Raw genomic sequence first — 15953 nt, forward strand, 5'->3', positions numbered from 1 at the left:
CTTTGGCTGCAATCCTAACCTCGCTCTCCTGGGAGTAAGATCCATTGAACACATTATTATTATTATTATTAATTTATACCCCACCTTTTTGCCCAACGGGCACACAAGGCGGCTTACAAATACTTCAAAAAATACAGCATTAAAAACAATCATTAAAAACAATTTACAATAATTAGAAAATCTAAAAACAAACAAACCCCGTGGATTTTCATATAAAAAGCAAGAAGCAAGAACGCCAGCCAGCCTGTCAATAAGTAAAAGCTTTTTGAAATAAAAAGGTCTTCAGTCCACGCTGAAACGTTAGCAACGAGGGAGCAGTTCTCAGTTCTAAGGGGAGGGTATTCCACAGTTCGGGGGCCACCACTGAGAAGGCCCTCTTCCTGGCCGCCGCCCCTCTCACATCTCTTAGTGGCGGCACAGTCAAAAGGGCCCCCCCCAGATGTTCTAAGAGCACGGGCAGGATTGTAGGGAAGGAGGCGGTCCCTCAAATACCCCGTACCCAAGGCATAAAGGGCTCGGGTCCTTTACTTACAATAGGACTTACTTCTGGGTAGACCTGGTTAGGATTGTGCCCTTTGTGCCTTTGAAACAAGAATTGGAATCTATAACCTGCTTTTCATCAAACAAAAAAGTTTGCACAGCAAAATCAGTGATAGGATAGTACCCTGTCCCCAGAGAGTCACAACTTTAAGACACACCAGCAACAGCCACAAGAGGGGACACCATGTGGGGCTATATAGGGTCGCTCTCTCCTTGTTTTAAAATGCTCCCCACTTTAAAAAGGTGCCCCTTTGCCCAGCTAGCAGGAATAATTGTGAACTTTTAGTTGAAAAGCGGTATATAAATACAGTTAATAATAATAATAAATACTGCTAATAATAATTTATATGTATAATTTGAAGAATATATTCTTATTTCAAAAAATCTTGGAGTAGAGATCAGACAACGGAATAGGTCTTTGAAGAGAGATTAGGCAATAGGTCTTTGAACCGAGACCTCTTACTCCAGCAACACCCAACTCCTTCCCCACCCCACCACTCAATATTTAGAAATCCCTCTTTCTATTGCAACTTTCCCATTACCTCCTGTCCAGAGAGCCAAAGCTTCAACCTTACCTATTTTGGCCAAAGAAGCCAACATGATCCACAAGGTGATTTCAAAAGGTACTTGAACGTGGTGATAGTCCAAGGAGAAGAAGACTGGGTGAGTTTGGGATTCATTTCCCTCCAAGTCTACATGCCCCAGAGCCTGCAGATCCATAAAATCCTGGAGTGTAGTGGCTACTGGGATAGTCAAGAGCACCAAAGCAGAGGGTCCCAGAGGCCATCCAAGGAGCAGACTCTCCATTTGGTTGTTGAAGCTCTCTCTGTATGGGGAAGCTCCTGGCTGGCTGACTGTTCAGTTCTTTCGGTGCTTCTCTTCCCGCCTGTCGTGTTCCAGAGGCAGCTGCAGTTAATGCACTCTGAAGCCTGCACTAAAATTGTGCCGCTGGATGTGCAAGTCAGTTTATAGTGATGCCCCGCTTGGCTTTAAAAGACATTCTTGATGCAGCCAAACCACCACATTCTAAATTACTTACGCCCTTCACCCCCAGGTCCGGCCCTGATACAAGGAACATTGCCATTTGGAGAGGAGATTTCAATTTGCATAAGTCCAGGACGTGAAGTGGGACTGTCCATGGAAGTGAGGGAACTTCTTCATCCTGGAATTCATTCACTTATGGTCTAAACAAGTCAAATTCTCTACCAAGCACAGCGTTCAGGGCTGGACCACTCGTGAGGCCAACTGAGGGAGTTGCCTCAGGCAACAGTTTAACTGGAGGCCCAAAACTCAATCTGTCATTGGTGGGCTGCTATGAGATACAGGAAGCTGGACTAGATGGGCCTCTGGCCTGATCCAGTGGGGCTGTTCTTATGTTCTTATGTTCCTCCTCCTATCACTCCCTGGATTGGAAAAAATGGAGATACTCCAACCTATAGTGGGCCCTCAGTATCCACAGGAGATCCATTCCAACACCCCCCACAGATTCCAAAACCCGTGGATATTCAAAACTGCGGGGAGGGCCCACAGAGGACCTCCAGACGTGACTGGAAGTGTCTTCTAGTCACAGCCGAAGGTGTTCTGAGGCATGCAAAGGTTGCGTGCAGTCTCTCTGCCCCTCAGAAGGCCTCTCAGATGCTTTTGAGAGGTACTTTTCAGACACCTCCAGGTCTCTGAGGCCCTCCTGTCATGGGGATGGCACCAGCGCTGAGTCAAATCCATGGGTGCCGAGCCTCCAGATAAGGAGGGCTGTGGGTTTGTGATCTCATCCCTGGGTTTGCGATCCACGAATTTGAGTCAGTGTGGATCGCTAGCCCACACTGGAGGGCATCAGAGGACCTCCAGGATGCGACCCGCGAGAGCCTTCTAAGTGGCACTTCTGTTTTTTCCAGTTGTGCCTCCATGCATTTAATTATTTGTAGATATAATCATTAAATCTTTATGAAGATTTTAATAGGGGTCCTGGAGGGTGGTCCCAGGACAGAACATGCCTCAATAGTGTAACCTCTTGGTAAGTCCCAGCTTTTTAACTAAATTGCCCTTTTCATAGATACGATTTGAATTTCACTTGCATCCAATATCCTTTCCTAACCTAGGAAGGCAGAATGCCCCCTTCTTTAATGTGTCGATTTCCAACACACTTCTGTTAGAACGTTCATCCACAGGTCTGAAAGCATGTCATCTGACCATATGCATGTGGAAGGCAGGGCACATTTACAACAACAACAACAACAACATACCTTTATTAGGCATATAGTTTTACAACTAATATCTCCAAACAGTCATGTATGAAGGTATATATTAAAAGAGAGATAAGAAATAAGGGTTAAAACACAACAATTTGCTTACACAGTTACTCCAAGTTGCTTAGAACCAGCAGCTTAGCCTGCTTCAAGTTGCTCAAATGTAAAAATTTAGCAACTGGAAGGGTCACGAATTCGAATTCACCCGCCAGCAAAAGTTGTAAAGAGGTGATCTCAGAGAGACCTTTTTTGTTTCCTGACAACTGGAGATACTGGTCTCTGAGCACTTGATTAAAAGCACAGTGCAGAACAATGTGTGGAAGAGAGTCTACCTCTCTGAGGCCACAATTGCAAAATCGTTCATTTTGGTAGGTCATTAGAAGGTAGGTCATTTTGGTAGGTCATTAGAAGGCAACACGTTGCATAGGGCTAATGTAAAAGCAGGCAGGGCACATGTTGACAACTACGATCTGATGCCTTCATGATACGAAGACCTAAACACACGGTGCTGATGACCTCTGTGAAGTCAGCAATACTATGCCAGAGATTTTGGTAGAGCATCACTAATTAAAATATGTGAGCTCCAGGCTACTGCTGGACAAATCAAATGAAAAATCAATGACCAGCTTTTGCGCTGGCTTCCTAAGAGACACCAGACCTGAACTAATGGCAAACCAGTAATCTTTTCCCCTCTAACTCAAAGTGTGCGCTGGTGTGCTCCCTGGGGCATTTGGTGGGCTGCTGTAAGATCCAGGAAGCTGGACTAGATGGGCCTATGGCCTGATCCAGCGGGGCTGTTCTTATGTTCTTAACCCAAAATGTCTTTTCGCCTGCCACCAGCAAGGCAAGTTGGTGGCTTTCTGACAGATTAAGTCCTCCATAAATGGGTAGTCAAAAGTCCTTTTTAGGTAATCATTCACATCTGCTAGCATGATGGCCCTCTAGTGAGGAAGTAACCTTTTTAATAACGTTTTGTACAGCTTATACCAAAAGATGCTGCATTCATGGACTCTGTCAGCAAGAACCAGTGAGCAGGGCCCCAGAAGCAGGTGGCAACCTGATCTTACATGGGCCTTGGCTGTTCTGCCTCAGATATTGTGCTTTGAGGCTCAGGTCTGCACAGTTTAAATGGTAGCCAGCGTGACAGGTCCAAGATGAGGAAATCCCACCAGGGACAGGATGTGGAGGGGTTGTTTTGGCCAAGCCCTCTAACCCTTAGGAGAGCTTGGTTTCCCACTTGCCTGCCGTGGCACTTCTCACCCTTTTGAAAGTGCATGCTGTGATGAGTGAAAGAGGGGGGAAAAGCTTCATAATGCTCAGCGACCATGCGCTCTTTTGCAGCTCGGTCAATACCGAATCCATTTGACAGATCGATGGGATGCACAAAAATACCCAGCATAGAACAGGAAAGCTGCACAGGGAACTGCGACCAGCAGTTTGACACATGTGAAGCTGTCATCATCCAGATCAACTAAAATAGCTGGACCCCCCTCTTTATAACACAGAGACCACCCAAGACCACCAACAGTGGTCATTCAAAGCAACACAAAGCATAATGAAACAAGCAATCAAAGACACAGATAGAATAATACAGTAGGGTATCTAGGGTGGGGCAGGCAAGGACATCTGCCCTGGGTGCCCCTTGAAGACAGATCATGCCTTGTGTTGATCATCTCCCCCCTGTTCCTTCTGCTCAGTGGTGTCACGGTCCCCTTCAAGGGGAAGCCTCCACAAGAGAAGGAACGGGGGCAGCAGTAAAACCACCACCACCAGAGCGTCCTCCTCTGTGTGAACCTGGAGACATCTCTGGGTTCTCCTGAAGGATGAGGAGATGCTGGTGAAGGCCATTGCATTCCTTCTGCTGTGGAGGTTCCCAAGGAGAAGGAAGGGACAGGGTAGCAGCCAGATCATGAAGCAGCCACCACCAGCATCTTCTCCAGGAGAACCCAGAAGTGGTGTCATGATGTCGCAGCCCCAGGGGCTCTTGGGTACACTGCTTTGCCCTTCCCCCACATAACTCCCATGTAAAACTCTCTGGGTTTTGTTTTCCGCAGACCAGAAATCGACGTCTCCCCACCATCTCTTGCCACCCATCTCTTAGTCGAGCGCAATCCCCAGCCTCTGTGAGCGACAACAGTGTTTGCATCTGCTCATCAAGGCTGTTACCAACTAACATATGCATAAAGGCAGGAAATGTAAACATTCCATACCGCACCGTGTAATTTTAATCAGATTGTCCCTTTTCCGCATTGTTTGCCAACGTTCATGCACTGCGCCAGTCTGTTGAGCATAAATATTATTACATTTGCAAATGAGTCTGTCACTGGCAGCTTCCAGTCTATGCTATAAATATAAGTTGTGGCGCAAGGAACAGCCCATTCATAGCATCAGACAACTGATTCCCAGTGCCAAGGGGGGGCCACTGCTGACTCAGGATGGCAGCTTCCCTCCTTTGACCACAGCCTTAGGCCCTACCCACCAATATGGCCAAGTGAAGCAGCTATTCCGAGTGATAGGCTGGGGGAGCAGAGATGTGAGGTCAGGGGATGCAGGGAAAGCAGAGCCTTGCCAATCATACTCCAAGGAAAATAGCCAAGTGCAGTCTGGTGTCTTCGTTGGGGGGGTACGAGGGTAAACGGAATGCCAGGTGCATGGGAGTGGCCGTGAGATGCAAGTATCTTGGGGTATTTTGTGTGCTCCTGGAGGCATCTGGTGGGTCGCTGTGAGATACAGGAAGCTGGACTAAAAGAGCCTTGGGCCTGATCCAGCAGGGCTCTTCTTATGTTCTTATGAACTGTTCTATGATCAATTTGTGTATTGGTGCAAAAATTCACTTTTTAATAGGAGACATGGAGAGACGGAAGCCTCTGTTAATGGGGCATCACAACAGAATAGAGCTACACGCTTGCAAGACAGGCATCTGCTGCCCTCATGTGTTTCATAACATAAGAACAGCCCCACTGGATCAGGCCATAGGCCCATCTAGTCCAGCTTCCTGTATCTCACAGCGGCCCACCAAATGCCCCAGGGAGCACACCAGATAACAAGAGACCTCATCCTGGTGCCCTCCCTTGCATCTGGCATTCTGACATAACCCATTTCTAAAATCAGGAGGCTGCACATACGCATCATGGCTTGTAGCCCGTAATGGATTTTTCCTCCAGAAACTTGTCCAATCCCCTTTTAAAGGCATCCAGGCCAGTCGCCATCACCACATCCTGTGGCAAAGAGTTCCACAGACCAACCAAACGCTGAGTAAAGAAATATTTTCTTTTGTCTGCTCTAACTCTCCCAACACTCAATTTGAGTGGATGTCCCCTGGTTCTGGTGTTATGTGAGAGTGTAAAGAGCATCTCCCTATCCACTCTGTCCATCCCCTGCATAATTTTGTATGTCTCAATCATGTCCTCCCTCAGGCACCTCTTTTCTAGGCTGAAGAGGCCCAAACGCCGTAGCCTTTCCTCATCAGGAAGGTGCCCCAGCCCCGTAATCATCTTAGTCACTCTCATTTGCACCTTTTCCATTTCCACTATGTCTTTTTTGAAATGCGGCGACCAGAACTGGACACAATACTCCAGGTGTGACCTTACCATCGATTTGTACAATGGCTCGTAATATTAGCCGTTTTGTTCTCAATACCCTTCCTAATGATCCCAAGCATAGAATTGGCCTTCTTCACTGCCGCCGCACATTGGGTCGACACTTTCATCGACCTGTCCACCACCACCCCAAGATCTCTCTCCTGATCTGTCACAGACAGCTCAGAACCCATCAGCCTATATCTAAAGTTTCAAAATCATAGTCCTCAAGGATGCGCAAGAAGGACATAAAGAAAGCCATACTCTACTTTTACTGTTCAAAATGTCTTTATTTAGATGCCACATGTAAGCAAGATGCACTCAGAGTGGTTTACACAAGAAAGGAATCTGATACTCGGGCTGCAATCTTATGTATGCTTTCCTGGGAGCATGTCCCATTAAACTCCATTGGGCTTGCTTCTGAGTAGACACGCCCAGGTTCACACTATTGGTTTTCTGCCCCAAGCAATACCGTTTTATTAGGGCCAGCAGAAAAACATGGAGGATTTTAAGCCAATGTTCAGGTTCTCCAGAACATGGTGTCAGGTTGGATGTTAAGAAAAGCTGCTGAGAGCTGAGCAAAAGTTCTGTTCACAGAACGACGAGGGCATACGCTCTAACCAAAGGTGAGGTCAGACTAAAACCAAAGAATTTCCCACATAGCAAAGAAAAAAACAGTGCTATTCTGCTCTGAGCTTACAATCCCCTTAGTGTTGGATGCAAGGACAGCAGTCAGCAGAAGCCTGGTCACTGGAGAACCTAGTAGCATTTCCACAGGCGCTCATAGAAGTGGGAAACTGAGGCAAGGCTAGATGACTCTCAGACACCTGCTCTTATAGCAATTCTGACCCAGTCAAAACCCCACTACGCATGGCTGAAAGAATGTTCTTTTGGCCACTAGATGGCAGGGTTGGGCCAAGATTCAGATGACTCGGACTTGAGTCGTGAAAACATGCGTATTTTGTGACTCGAGATTCCAGTCCTGTGTGTCAAAAACTTGGGCACTAATTCAGGACTTGGGGGTTTTACCCTAAAAATGAAAAGACTCGAGTCAAGACTTGCTTTTGTGTGTGCTTGCGACTCTGTTTTGTGCATGTGCTTGCTGCTTTTTTCCCCGTAGCTTCAGGGCCTTGATTCACGTTTCAAAAATACTCTCTCAAGTCAAAATGACCCCAAAAAATGGCTCTGGACGAGTTGTGACGGCTGCCTTTATGACTCGTGGGCGACTCGAGTCAAGGGGCAGCGGCTCGGGACTCAACTTGAGTCTCTGCACTGTGGCTCCCTACTAGATGGTACTCTCCCTGCTGGGTGGCATTCCCTGATGTCCCTGCTAGATGGCACTCTCAGACCATAGCTCAGGGGTTGTCAGGTAAGCAAAGACTCCAAGCAGGTTGGAATCACATTGGGCAAACCCAATTTCCATGTAGAGATCACCACATACTCCATGGCCTCCCTCTCAGAAAGACCAAAGTTCACCACACCCCTCTCAGAAAATAACCCCTACTCTATCCATACCTCCACAATTATCAGCTCTCAGTCTGTTAACAGCATACAATTCTCTCTCTCTCTCTCTCTCCCCCCCCCTAAAGACGTCTTACCCCTGTACAGGTGGACAATACGCAAGGGGAAAAGGGAGGAGGGCTGACGGTAGCACGTTTGAACCAAAGATTCTTTTTCTAAGCGTTACGAGCCACAGAGGACTTCCTTTCGAGAAGCGGTTTGGAGATCTGTAAATTGGGTGTGCTGAAATCATCGCTGCTTCCGTAGCTGGCATTCTGAAAACTCAGTCGTGCCAGGGAGTGCCAGAGGGCCTGTGTGGCCTTGGATGCTTCCATGTACGAGTCATGGGGCAGCTGGAGACTTGGCTCCCCGACATTACCCATCAGCAAGCTGGACGTCAGGACGTGGGTTAGGGAACCGCACCTGGTCATTTCCTCTTCCAAAAGCTGCTTATACAGTTCCTGAACCTTTACCTCCATGTAGATGTTGATCATCGAATTGGAAAGAGGCTCCCTGTGGGTCGTCATGCTTTTCTCCCCAGTCTCGTCTCCATTCCAGGGCTTTATCGCCTTTGCTTTCTGCAAATGGTTAAGTGGAGAGGCCTGGCTGGAGGGGAAATCTTCTGACAATAAAACAGGACCATTGAACCATTCAGCATAGACCTCACCCATGACGCAACCGGAGTCACATGTATGATCAGCTATGTGACCTCCTCCAATATGCAGATCAGGGTAGTTCTGATACAGACTTTGGCCAGACCAAGATCTGTACAAATCCAGTTTTTCACAGTATTGCTTTCGCTTTGGTGTACAGAGAGGAGATGATGGAGAGATGCCAATGCACCCATTGGTAAGTGACTTTTGTGCAGGTCTTCCCTGGTGAACTTCTTGATCTTCACAAGATGCCACGGTCACCATTTCAGCTCCCTGCCTTTCAGCTTTGGGATGGAAGTCTCTGTTTGCGTCCGCCGCCGTCAGTTCATCTTGCCAGGAGTCATCGCTGACCGTTTTTAATCTCTGACGGTGATGGGATTTGTATGTTTCGTCTCTGTATGCGATGCCAGTCAAAACACACTCTGCCAGCATTGTGGGCCCGGGTTTGGAAACTGCCTGATTGATGGAGTTGGGGCAGTGCCTACAAAATAGAAAGAAGTCATGTTGCAAGTCATTTTGGAAAGGGAAGGGGAGCGTCTCCACTTTTTGCGCTGCGGCTGCAGAACAGCAGGGGTTTACAGCACAAACCTAGCCATGCCTACTCAGAAGTAAGCCATATTAAATTCAAATGGAATTTTCTTACTCCAGTGCAGGTATAGAATCAGAATCATAGAGGTGAAAGGGACCCACAAGTTCACCTTGTCCAACCCCTATCTATAGCAGGAAATCCTCTTAGAGTGTCTCCAGCAGGTGCTGGTCGAACTTCTGCTTGAAGATCTCCAGGGAGAGAGAGTCCACCACCACCCTTCACAATCTGCTCCACTGCTGAACCACCCTTGACAATCACGAATCTCTTCCAGATGTCCAACCAGAATCTCCTCCCTTGCAATTTGTACAATCTTGTTTAGGATTGTAACTCTCACAATAACTTCAGCTGTAAAAGACTTCACAACCGCACCATTTGCTAGCATAAGCTGAGATAAACTATGGCCATTCCTTTCTGTTGTGCCCCAGTGCTAATGAGTACCCATCCTATTGTCCTTTGCACTGGGTAAATAATGTCCAGGGAAAAGCAGAGACACATGGAGACTATAAAAGGCCTTGCTCTAACCTGGCCAGCAGCTTGCGTCTGGTGGTTGAGCATGGAGTCACCGGCCAGCACGAGCTCCAACAGTCTCTGACAGGCCAGAGGCTCACACTGGGAGATCCCTACAGACTGGATTGGGGGATCCCGAGGGCCACATATGGCCCCCGGGCTGGGGTTTACCCACCCCTGCTTTATACTACTGTGGTGGGGAAGAGACTGCCTTCTGACGCATTTGTTGAACTCCATGTTCATCAGATGAGGACCATTCTGGTGACCTTGTGTTCCCCTTTGTCTGAACACAAGGCAGCAGAGCACCCAGAAGAAGGTGAAGTCTGGCAGCCAGTGGTAGAAAGAAGGCAGATACTTAAGTTAGCTCTGGCTACTTTTGGAGAGTAGGAACCTCACAAAAGATTATTGGAGCCAACCTGAAGCCCTACAAGGGAGCCAAAGAATTAGGGATCAAGCATGGAGTAGTAAAACCAGGGCTTAATGGTGCCCAGGGTGAGACAATATAGTGAAGTGGCAACCTCATCCCCCTGTGCTATCACATTGCCCCCATGCCTGCACTCTACATCTCTTCCCAGAATGGCTCCGTTTCAGAGCCAAACAGACCCTAGAGAGGGCAGGTGGGCTCGGCTTCAAGCAACAAGTGCATCCCCTCTGCAGTCTTTGTATTGAAGAAAAACAAAAGGTTTGTTCTAGAACCTTTGGAGTAATAAAGAGAAATATACGAAATGTACCTTTTCAAAGTGACAGGGGTGACATGCTTCGGCAATCAGCTGTCAGGTTGGCAGCAACCCAGAACGAGGAGGTGCTTTGCGCTTGTGTTCTTCAAAGCCCTTCCAAGTGTCCACTGCTGAAGGAACCAGGCTGCTGTCCTTTTTTGACTCTGACCAATAGAGAAGTGGAAAAATCTGTGACTGCTTTTCTAGTCACCCCAAGTCCAAAAGAGGATATGACTTTCAGCGGCAAAATATTACGCAACGAACCCGGCCCCGTCTCCCAAAGGGGCCGATGTTGCTATTTAGAGAATCACTTGGGAAAGGGGAACCGCACACCGCTCAATAGTGAAACTGGAGTGTGCGTCACACAGAACATTACAAAGCACGTGAGGGCCACATTGTGGGTCTGCGGGTCGATCCTGCCGTTGGGGTTACTTGGGTTGGAGGCAGGAGGGATAGACCAGCAAGGCAGGAGGTGACACATCCCCTTCAAAAACCACAGGGCCAGCCAGGGTTGGCCCTGGGAGCTGCAGGGCACCATGGGAAACTTTTAGTGTATGTGACGTCCCAGGTCTGTAGGTCTGTAGAATCTTAGGGATACAGTCAACCCTGTAGGCAGGGGACCCTGTGTTCTGGGGCGGGGGGGAGGGCAAAAAGGGGGAGGGCAGTGAACCCTGAGTTGGCAGCGACAATTAACACCTGTACTTGGCCTGAAAGTCCTGCATGGGGTGGGTGGGTGGGTTAGTTAGTTAGTTAGTTAGTTAGTTCGTTCGTTCGTTCGTTCAGGAATTTTATGCCACCTTTCTAAAGACACAAGAGAGTTTACACAAGAGATTATGCGTCAAACAGACTATTATCAAGCATGTGCGAGCCACACTGTGCACATTGCTGGGTCTGCAGGTCAATCCTGCAGTTGGGGTTGCCTGGGTTGGAGGCCAGAGGGATGGGTTTTTTTACAATTGCTGTTCTATATACAATTCATAGAACCCTCAGTTTCTCCAGATGCCTCCCTTTCAATGTGTGGTCATCATCCTGGCTGCACTCTGACACCTTCCAAGACTTCGTAGGCAGCTAGATTTTATGTCTCTTGTCAGCTGACTCCACCACAATCCACATAATTCACGTTCCTCTGTGAGCTCCATCAGAGACTACCAGTCTCCCATACGTGGTTGATCCTGCTTAGCATCTTCAGGCAATAGCTCAACCTCCAGACCGTACCTCCTGTCCTCTCGGTTACTCAGACTTGCACCAGTTACTTCACCGGTACAGAAACAAGATCACTTCATTGGGCAGGCTGTGGTTCAACACAGGGTAAGGGAACAAACGTTCTCTTACCAAGGAGCTCTCCAACCTGCCCAGTTTTAGCACTGAATATAGTGTGGGCCATGCAGCTCCGCTTTGCCAGGGCTGAATAGGATTGGGTTGTAAACAACTGTGCTCTAGAATAGTTGATTTCATAGCCAACCAGAAGGGAGATACCCCTTGACTTAATCCTATGCAGCACTCAAAACCTTGTGCAAGATGTAAGTGTTGAATCAGCGAGGAACAGTGACCATGATGCGATCTGGTTCAACGTACATGGACTTGGACATTTGCCAAGGAAGTCCAACTCAGACTCTATTGATGTCAAAAGAAAGGATTTCTCAAAATTGAGTGGACTTATAGAAAGGCAATGGAAAGGATGGGGTCAGGGAGATCAAATATCTCCATAGTGCTTCGGAGGTCATTTGAAACCGCAACAGAAGTTCAGCTGACTGTATAGCACCGCCAGGTCCGGGAGGTTCACGAGTGGAGTCAAGGAAGCTATAAATGGCAACAAGGCTTCTTTCAGAAACTGGAAGTCTTGCCCAAACAAGAACAAGAGAGGAACACTTAACTCTGGTAATAGAAATTAAAACTCACAATAAGGGATGTGAAAAAAATACAATGAGGAGAATGTGGTGGAAAATATCAAGGCAAACAACAGGCACTTCTTTAAATGCACCAAAAGTAGGAAACCTGACAAAGAGGACCCTTAAATAGCAAAGGGGAAGAGGAGATTCAGAATGCAGAGAATCTTTGCATCTGCCTTCACTACAGAGGACATGGGGCAGGTACCTGTATTTGAACTGGTCTCAGGTAAGGGGTTGTCATGAATATGTACAGTTTAGGCCTAGTAACATGTAAAACCTGAACCAAGCTAAACAGTAACACAGAAGTGGCTTGCAGTTCCTAGCTGCTAGGAATTTACAACTCAATGGAAGGTGATAATGTAGCACCTAGGCAGCCAGAGAGACGCCCATCAAGGATGGAATGCAGCTGTAGATCTCCAGGGGGGAGGGAAGAGCTGAGAGGGCGAGCATCCAGCCCCACTTCCAGAGGACAGGGTCTTTGGTCTTTGTCTCTTGGTGAGATAGGAGGTGGGTGCACATCCTGCCCCGCCAGGACCATGTGGCCTCTTAGGTTACTGACCTTCGGATCTACAAAAGAAGCTGACCCAGATTTAGAGAATAATAGAGTTAGCCAGTTAGCTTTATTATTTTATGCTGATATGTTTCCTAGAAGTTTTTATGCCTCTAGCATTTGCTGCCTTTTGTAACCTTTTTGTAACCCTATGTACTTAATAAAGTAAAAATCCTTTTACCATGTTGGTTCATTGTCTGTTGGGGACAAAGGTTCAGAATCCTGCCTAGCCATTCAGCAAGCTACCAAAAATCCTCATTGTGGACTAGTAACTTGAGGACTGAGACTTTAAGTAAAGAAAGTGCTCAGTGCCTACAAGGGATATAGTTAAGCCTAGAGGGTCTGGGTGTCCCCGGACTGAGGCACTGGCTCTTACAGGGTGGTGGCAGTACTACCGAACAGGGATCTTTGAGGGCTCTAGGGTTCAGAACCAACAACTCTGAGCACCCAAGTATATGACAGGGGTCTGAAGAACAAGAGATGACCAGTGCTTTTAACTTGTTCACAAGCAATATTCCCTTTAAGGGGGAGGCCACAGCACTGTGTGGACCCCCTTAGGCGACCGCACAGCATTTCACCCCCATTTTTGGATGCACAGCGATGATGTCACGTCATCAGGAACACTGAGCTCTGAACTGTGCAGTGCTTAGGCTTTCCAGGGCTTTGAGCCACGTGGCCATTCAGCTTGAAAGCAACAGCGTTCAGAAGTGATTTGGAGTTAAGGGTCAACAGTCAGGTGGCCAAGCTTACAGATAACACCAGGCGGTTCTGGGTGGAAAAATAGTTTGGTGTCATCTGCAAATTTGGCCAACTGCTTGTTAATAACTCCAAATCATTTGCATGCCAAGCCTCTCAGGTTCAATCTCCAGGTACAACGTGCAGAGATCCCTGCCTGGGACTTTGGAGAGCTGCTGCCAAATAATGTGGTCAGTTCTGAACTACAGAGACCACTGCTCTGACTCTTGGAAGTTAGACCAGTGAGTAGAGTCAACAACACCTTCTCATTTGTGCAAATCTATTGCTCTATTGGCATAACTGATGGGACTTACTCCCTGGTAAGTGTGGATAGGATTGCAGCCTTTGGAATGTTTGGGGATATTTTTTTAAACAGCTCATCAACCACTTGGGAGAGTTAGAATGGTTAAATTTAAAATTTAAATAAGTTTTTAAATTATTGTAACTTTAATTTACTTATTAAATTATTGTAACTTTTTGTTTACTTATTTACTTGTAACTTTAATTTACTTATTTACCTGATTTTGATGTGGTCCTATGGGGTGTGTTGAAAATGCTTGATGATGTCACTTCCAGTCGTGACATCATTTCCAGGCTAATGACATCACTTCCGGCTGGTCCCGAGAGACTCATTCTAAAAAGCGGGTCCCAGAGCTAAAAAGTTTGAGAACCGCTGTCCAATCCTATACAACTAATTCACAGATCCTTTAAATTGTGAGAATGCAGAAGACCACGGCTGCTCATTTTTTGTGTGTGTGCACAAAGCATGGTCTTCTGGGAGTTACTGGTGCGTGCTGCTTGTGAGATCTGTAGTAACTGTTAGAATGAGGACCAATTGTGGAGCTTGTTTAAAGAATATACAATTGCTCTATGCACTGCTGTGTTTAGCTTGGTCATAGGGCACACATAGGGCACACAGGCAAAGAGGTTGCAGTGGACCTGTTTCCTGCAGTGCCAATTCACCCTGGAGCAGCAGCGTCCTGAATGGAAAGAGAAAAAGAGAAATTTGGCTCATTTGAAAGTCTAAAAAACAAAACAGAAACGTTGTTGTAACTCATTTTGAAACTCCACTGAGGTCAATATGAGTGACTCCCAGGAAGAAGCGTCACTTGGATTTGTGACACCCAGTGTGAGAGCTCATTGCATCACCCCCCCATGGGCCCCCTCCCATACCAGATGTTTTGCCAGATTCCCGCTCCAAGTTCCACTTGGAGAATTAGGCCCACTTTCAGCTAATTAGCTCCCCTTCTTTCCCCAACAATGGCCCTATTTCTGCCCTGCAGCACTGCTGGACCCCACCACCAGGGTAGCTCACCTGTTCAGCCTGCAGAGGTCCTCCTTCCTCCCCTCTCCTGCTAGCAGCTTCTCCCACCACTATCGCAGCACCTTGGTCCTCAGCAGGTCTTGGGCATGGCAGCCACACACCAATCTCAGTGTCTTCAGCAGTCTCCAAAGTCCGTTCACTCATCAGTCCATCAGCAGTTCCAGTAGTCCATTGGCCACTAGTTCCTCAGTCCAGTCTCCAAGCTTTCCTCCTTTTACTACCCACCCCAAACTCTCCCTTCATCATTATACCTGAGGGCCCTATTGCCTTCAAGTGGCTGCACAATTTCCAGCACTTGATGCAGCCACAATAGAGCCCCAAGGTAAGGGGACATCTGTTCCCTTACCTTGAGGAGGCGTCAGTGACTGCTTCCCCACTGCAAGATATAGTGCATGCGCCATTGGCACAGGTGCATCAGTGCTGGAAAGCTGGATAGAATTGGGCGTTAAATATTATTATAAGTCAGATACTATCAATGCCTAGCTGGTGTGCCATGTTTGTGCCCATGGCTGGACCCTTGACTGCGCTTTAAAAGATTGGGGGGGGGGGGGAGACTTTTTTTGGCAGCAGTTAAACAGTTAGTTACAAAGTTGTTGGCAACCTTCAGTCTCGAAAGACTATGGTATTGCACTCTGAAAGGTGGTTTTGGAACAGCGTCTAGTGTGGCTGAAAAGGCCGATTCGGGAGTGACAATCCCTTCCACACCGGGAGCAAGTGCAGTCTGTCCCTGGTCTGTCTCCCTGGCTATGGGCCTTCCTTCTTTGCCTCTTTGCCTCAGTCTGTTGGCCAAGTGTCTCTTCAAACTGGGAGAGGCCATGCTGCACAGCCTGCCTCCAAGCGGGCCGCTCAGAGGCCAGGGTTTCCCACTTGTTGAGGTCCACTCCTAAGGCCTTCAGATCCCTCTTGCAGGTGTCCTTGTATCGCAGCTGTGGTCTACCTGTAGGGCGCTTTCCTTGCACAAGTTCTCCATCGAGGAGATCCTTTGGGATCCGTCCATCATCCATTCTCATGACCTGACCGAGCCAACGCAGGCGTCTCTGTTTCAGCAATACAAAGTATTGACAAGTATAGCCAACTTGGGGCACAATCCTAACCAGGCCTACTCAGAAGTAAGTCCTATTTTGTTCAA

General features: G+C 47.5%; 2 protein-coding genes across 2 annotated transcripts in view; both read right to left on the minus strand.

The window, feature by feature from the left end:
• LOC136663210 (sodium/hydrogen exchanger 2-like) overlaps positions 1-1260 on the minus strand; it is a 26021-nt gene extending 24761 nt beyond the window's left edge. The window contains exon 1 of the mRNA XM_066640195.1: positions 1116-1260. Coding sequence (XP_066496292.1) covers positions 1116-1260 — 145 coding nt within the window. The remainder of the gene's footprint in view (positions 1-1115) is intronic.
• A 6777-nt stretch (positions 1261-8037) lies between these two features.
• On the minus strand, positions 8038-8946 carry LOC136663212 (TLR adapter interacting with SLC15A4 on the lysosome-like). Its single transcript, XM_066640196.1, has one exon. The coding sequence runs from the start codon at positions 8944-8946 to the stop codon at positions 8038-8040; it is 909 nt and encodes a 302-aa protein (XP_066496293.1).
• Between the last annotated feature and the right edge of the window lie 7007 nt (positions 8947-15953).

The sequence above is a fragment of the Tiliqua scincoides genome, chromosome 12 (genome assembly GCF_035046505.1).
Source record: "Tiliqua scincoides isolate rTilSci1 chromosome 12, rTilSci1.hap2, whole genome shotgun sequence".
Taxonomy (NCBI): domain Eukaryota; kingdom Metazoa; phylum Chordata; class Lepidosauria; order Squamata; family Scincidae; genus Tiliqua; species Tiliqua scincoides.

What these genes read in the sequence shown, in the direction of transcription:
- LOC136663212 (XM_066640196.1), bottom strand. Translation starts at nt 8,946, where the DNA reads ATGCTGGCAGAGTGTGTTTTGACTGGCATCGCATACAGAGACGAAACA.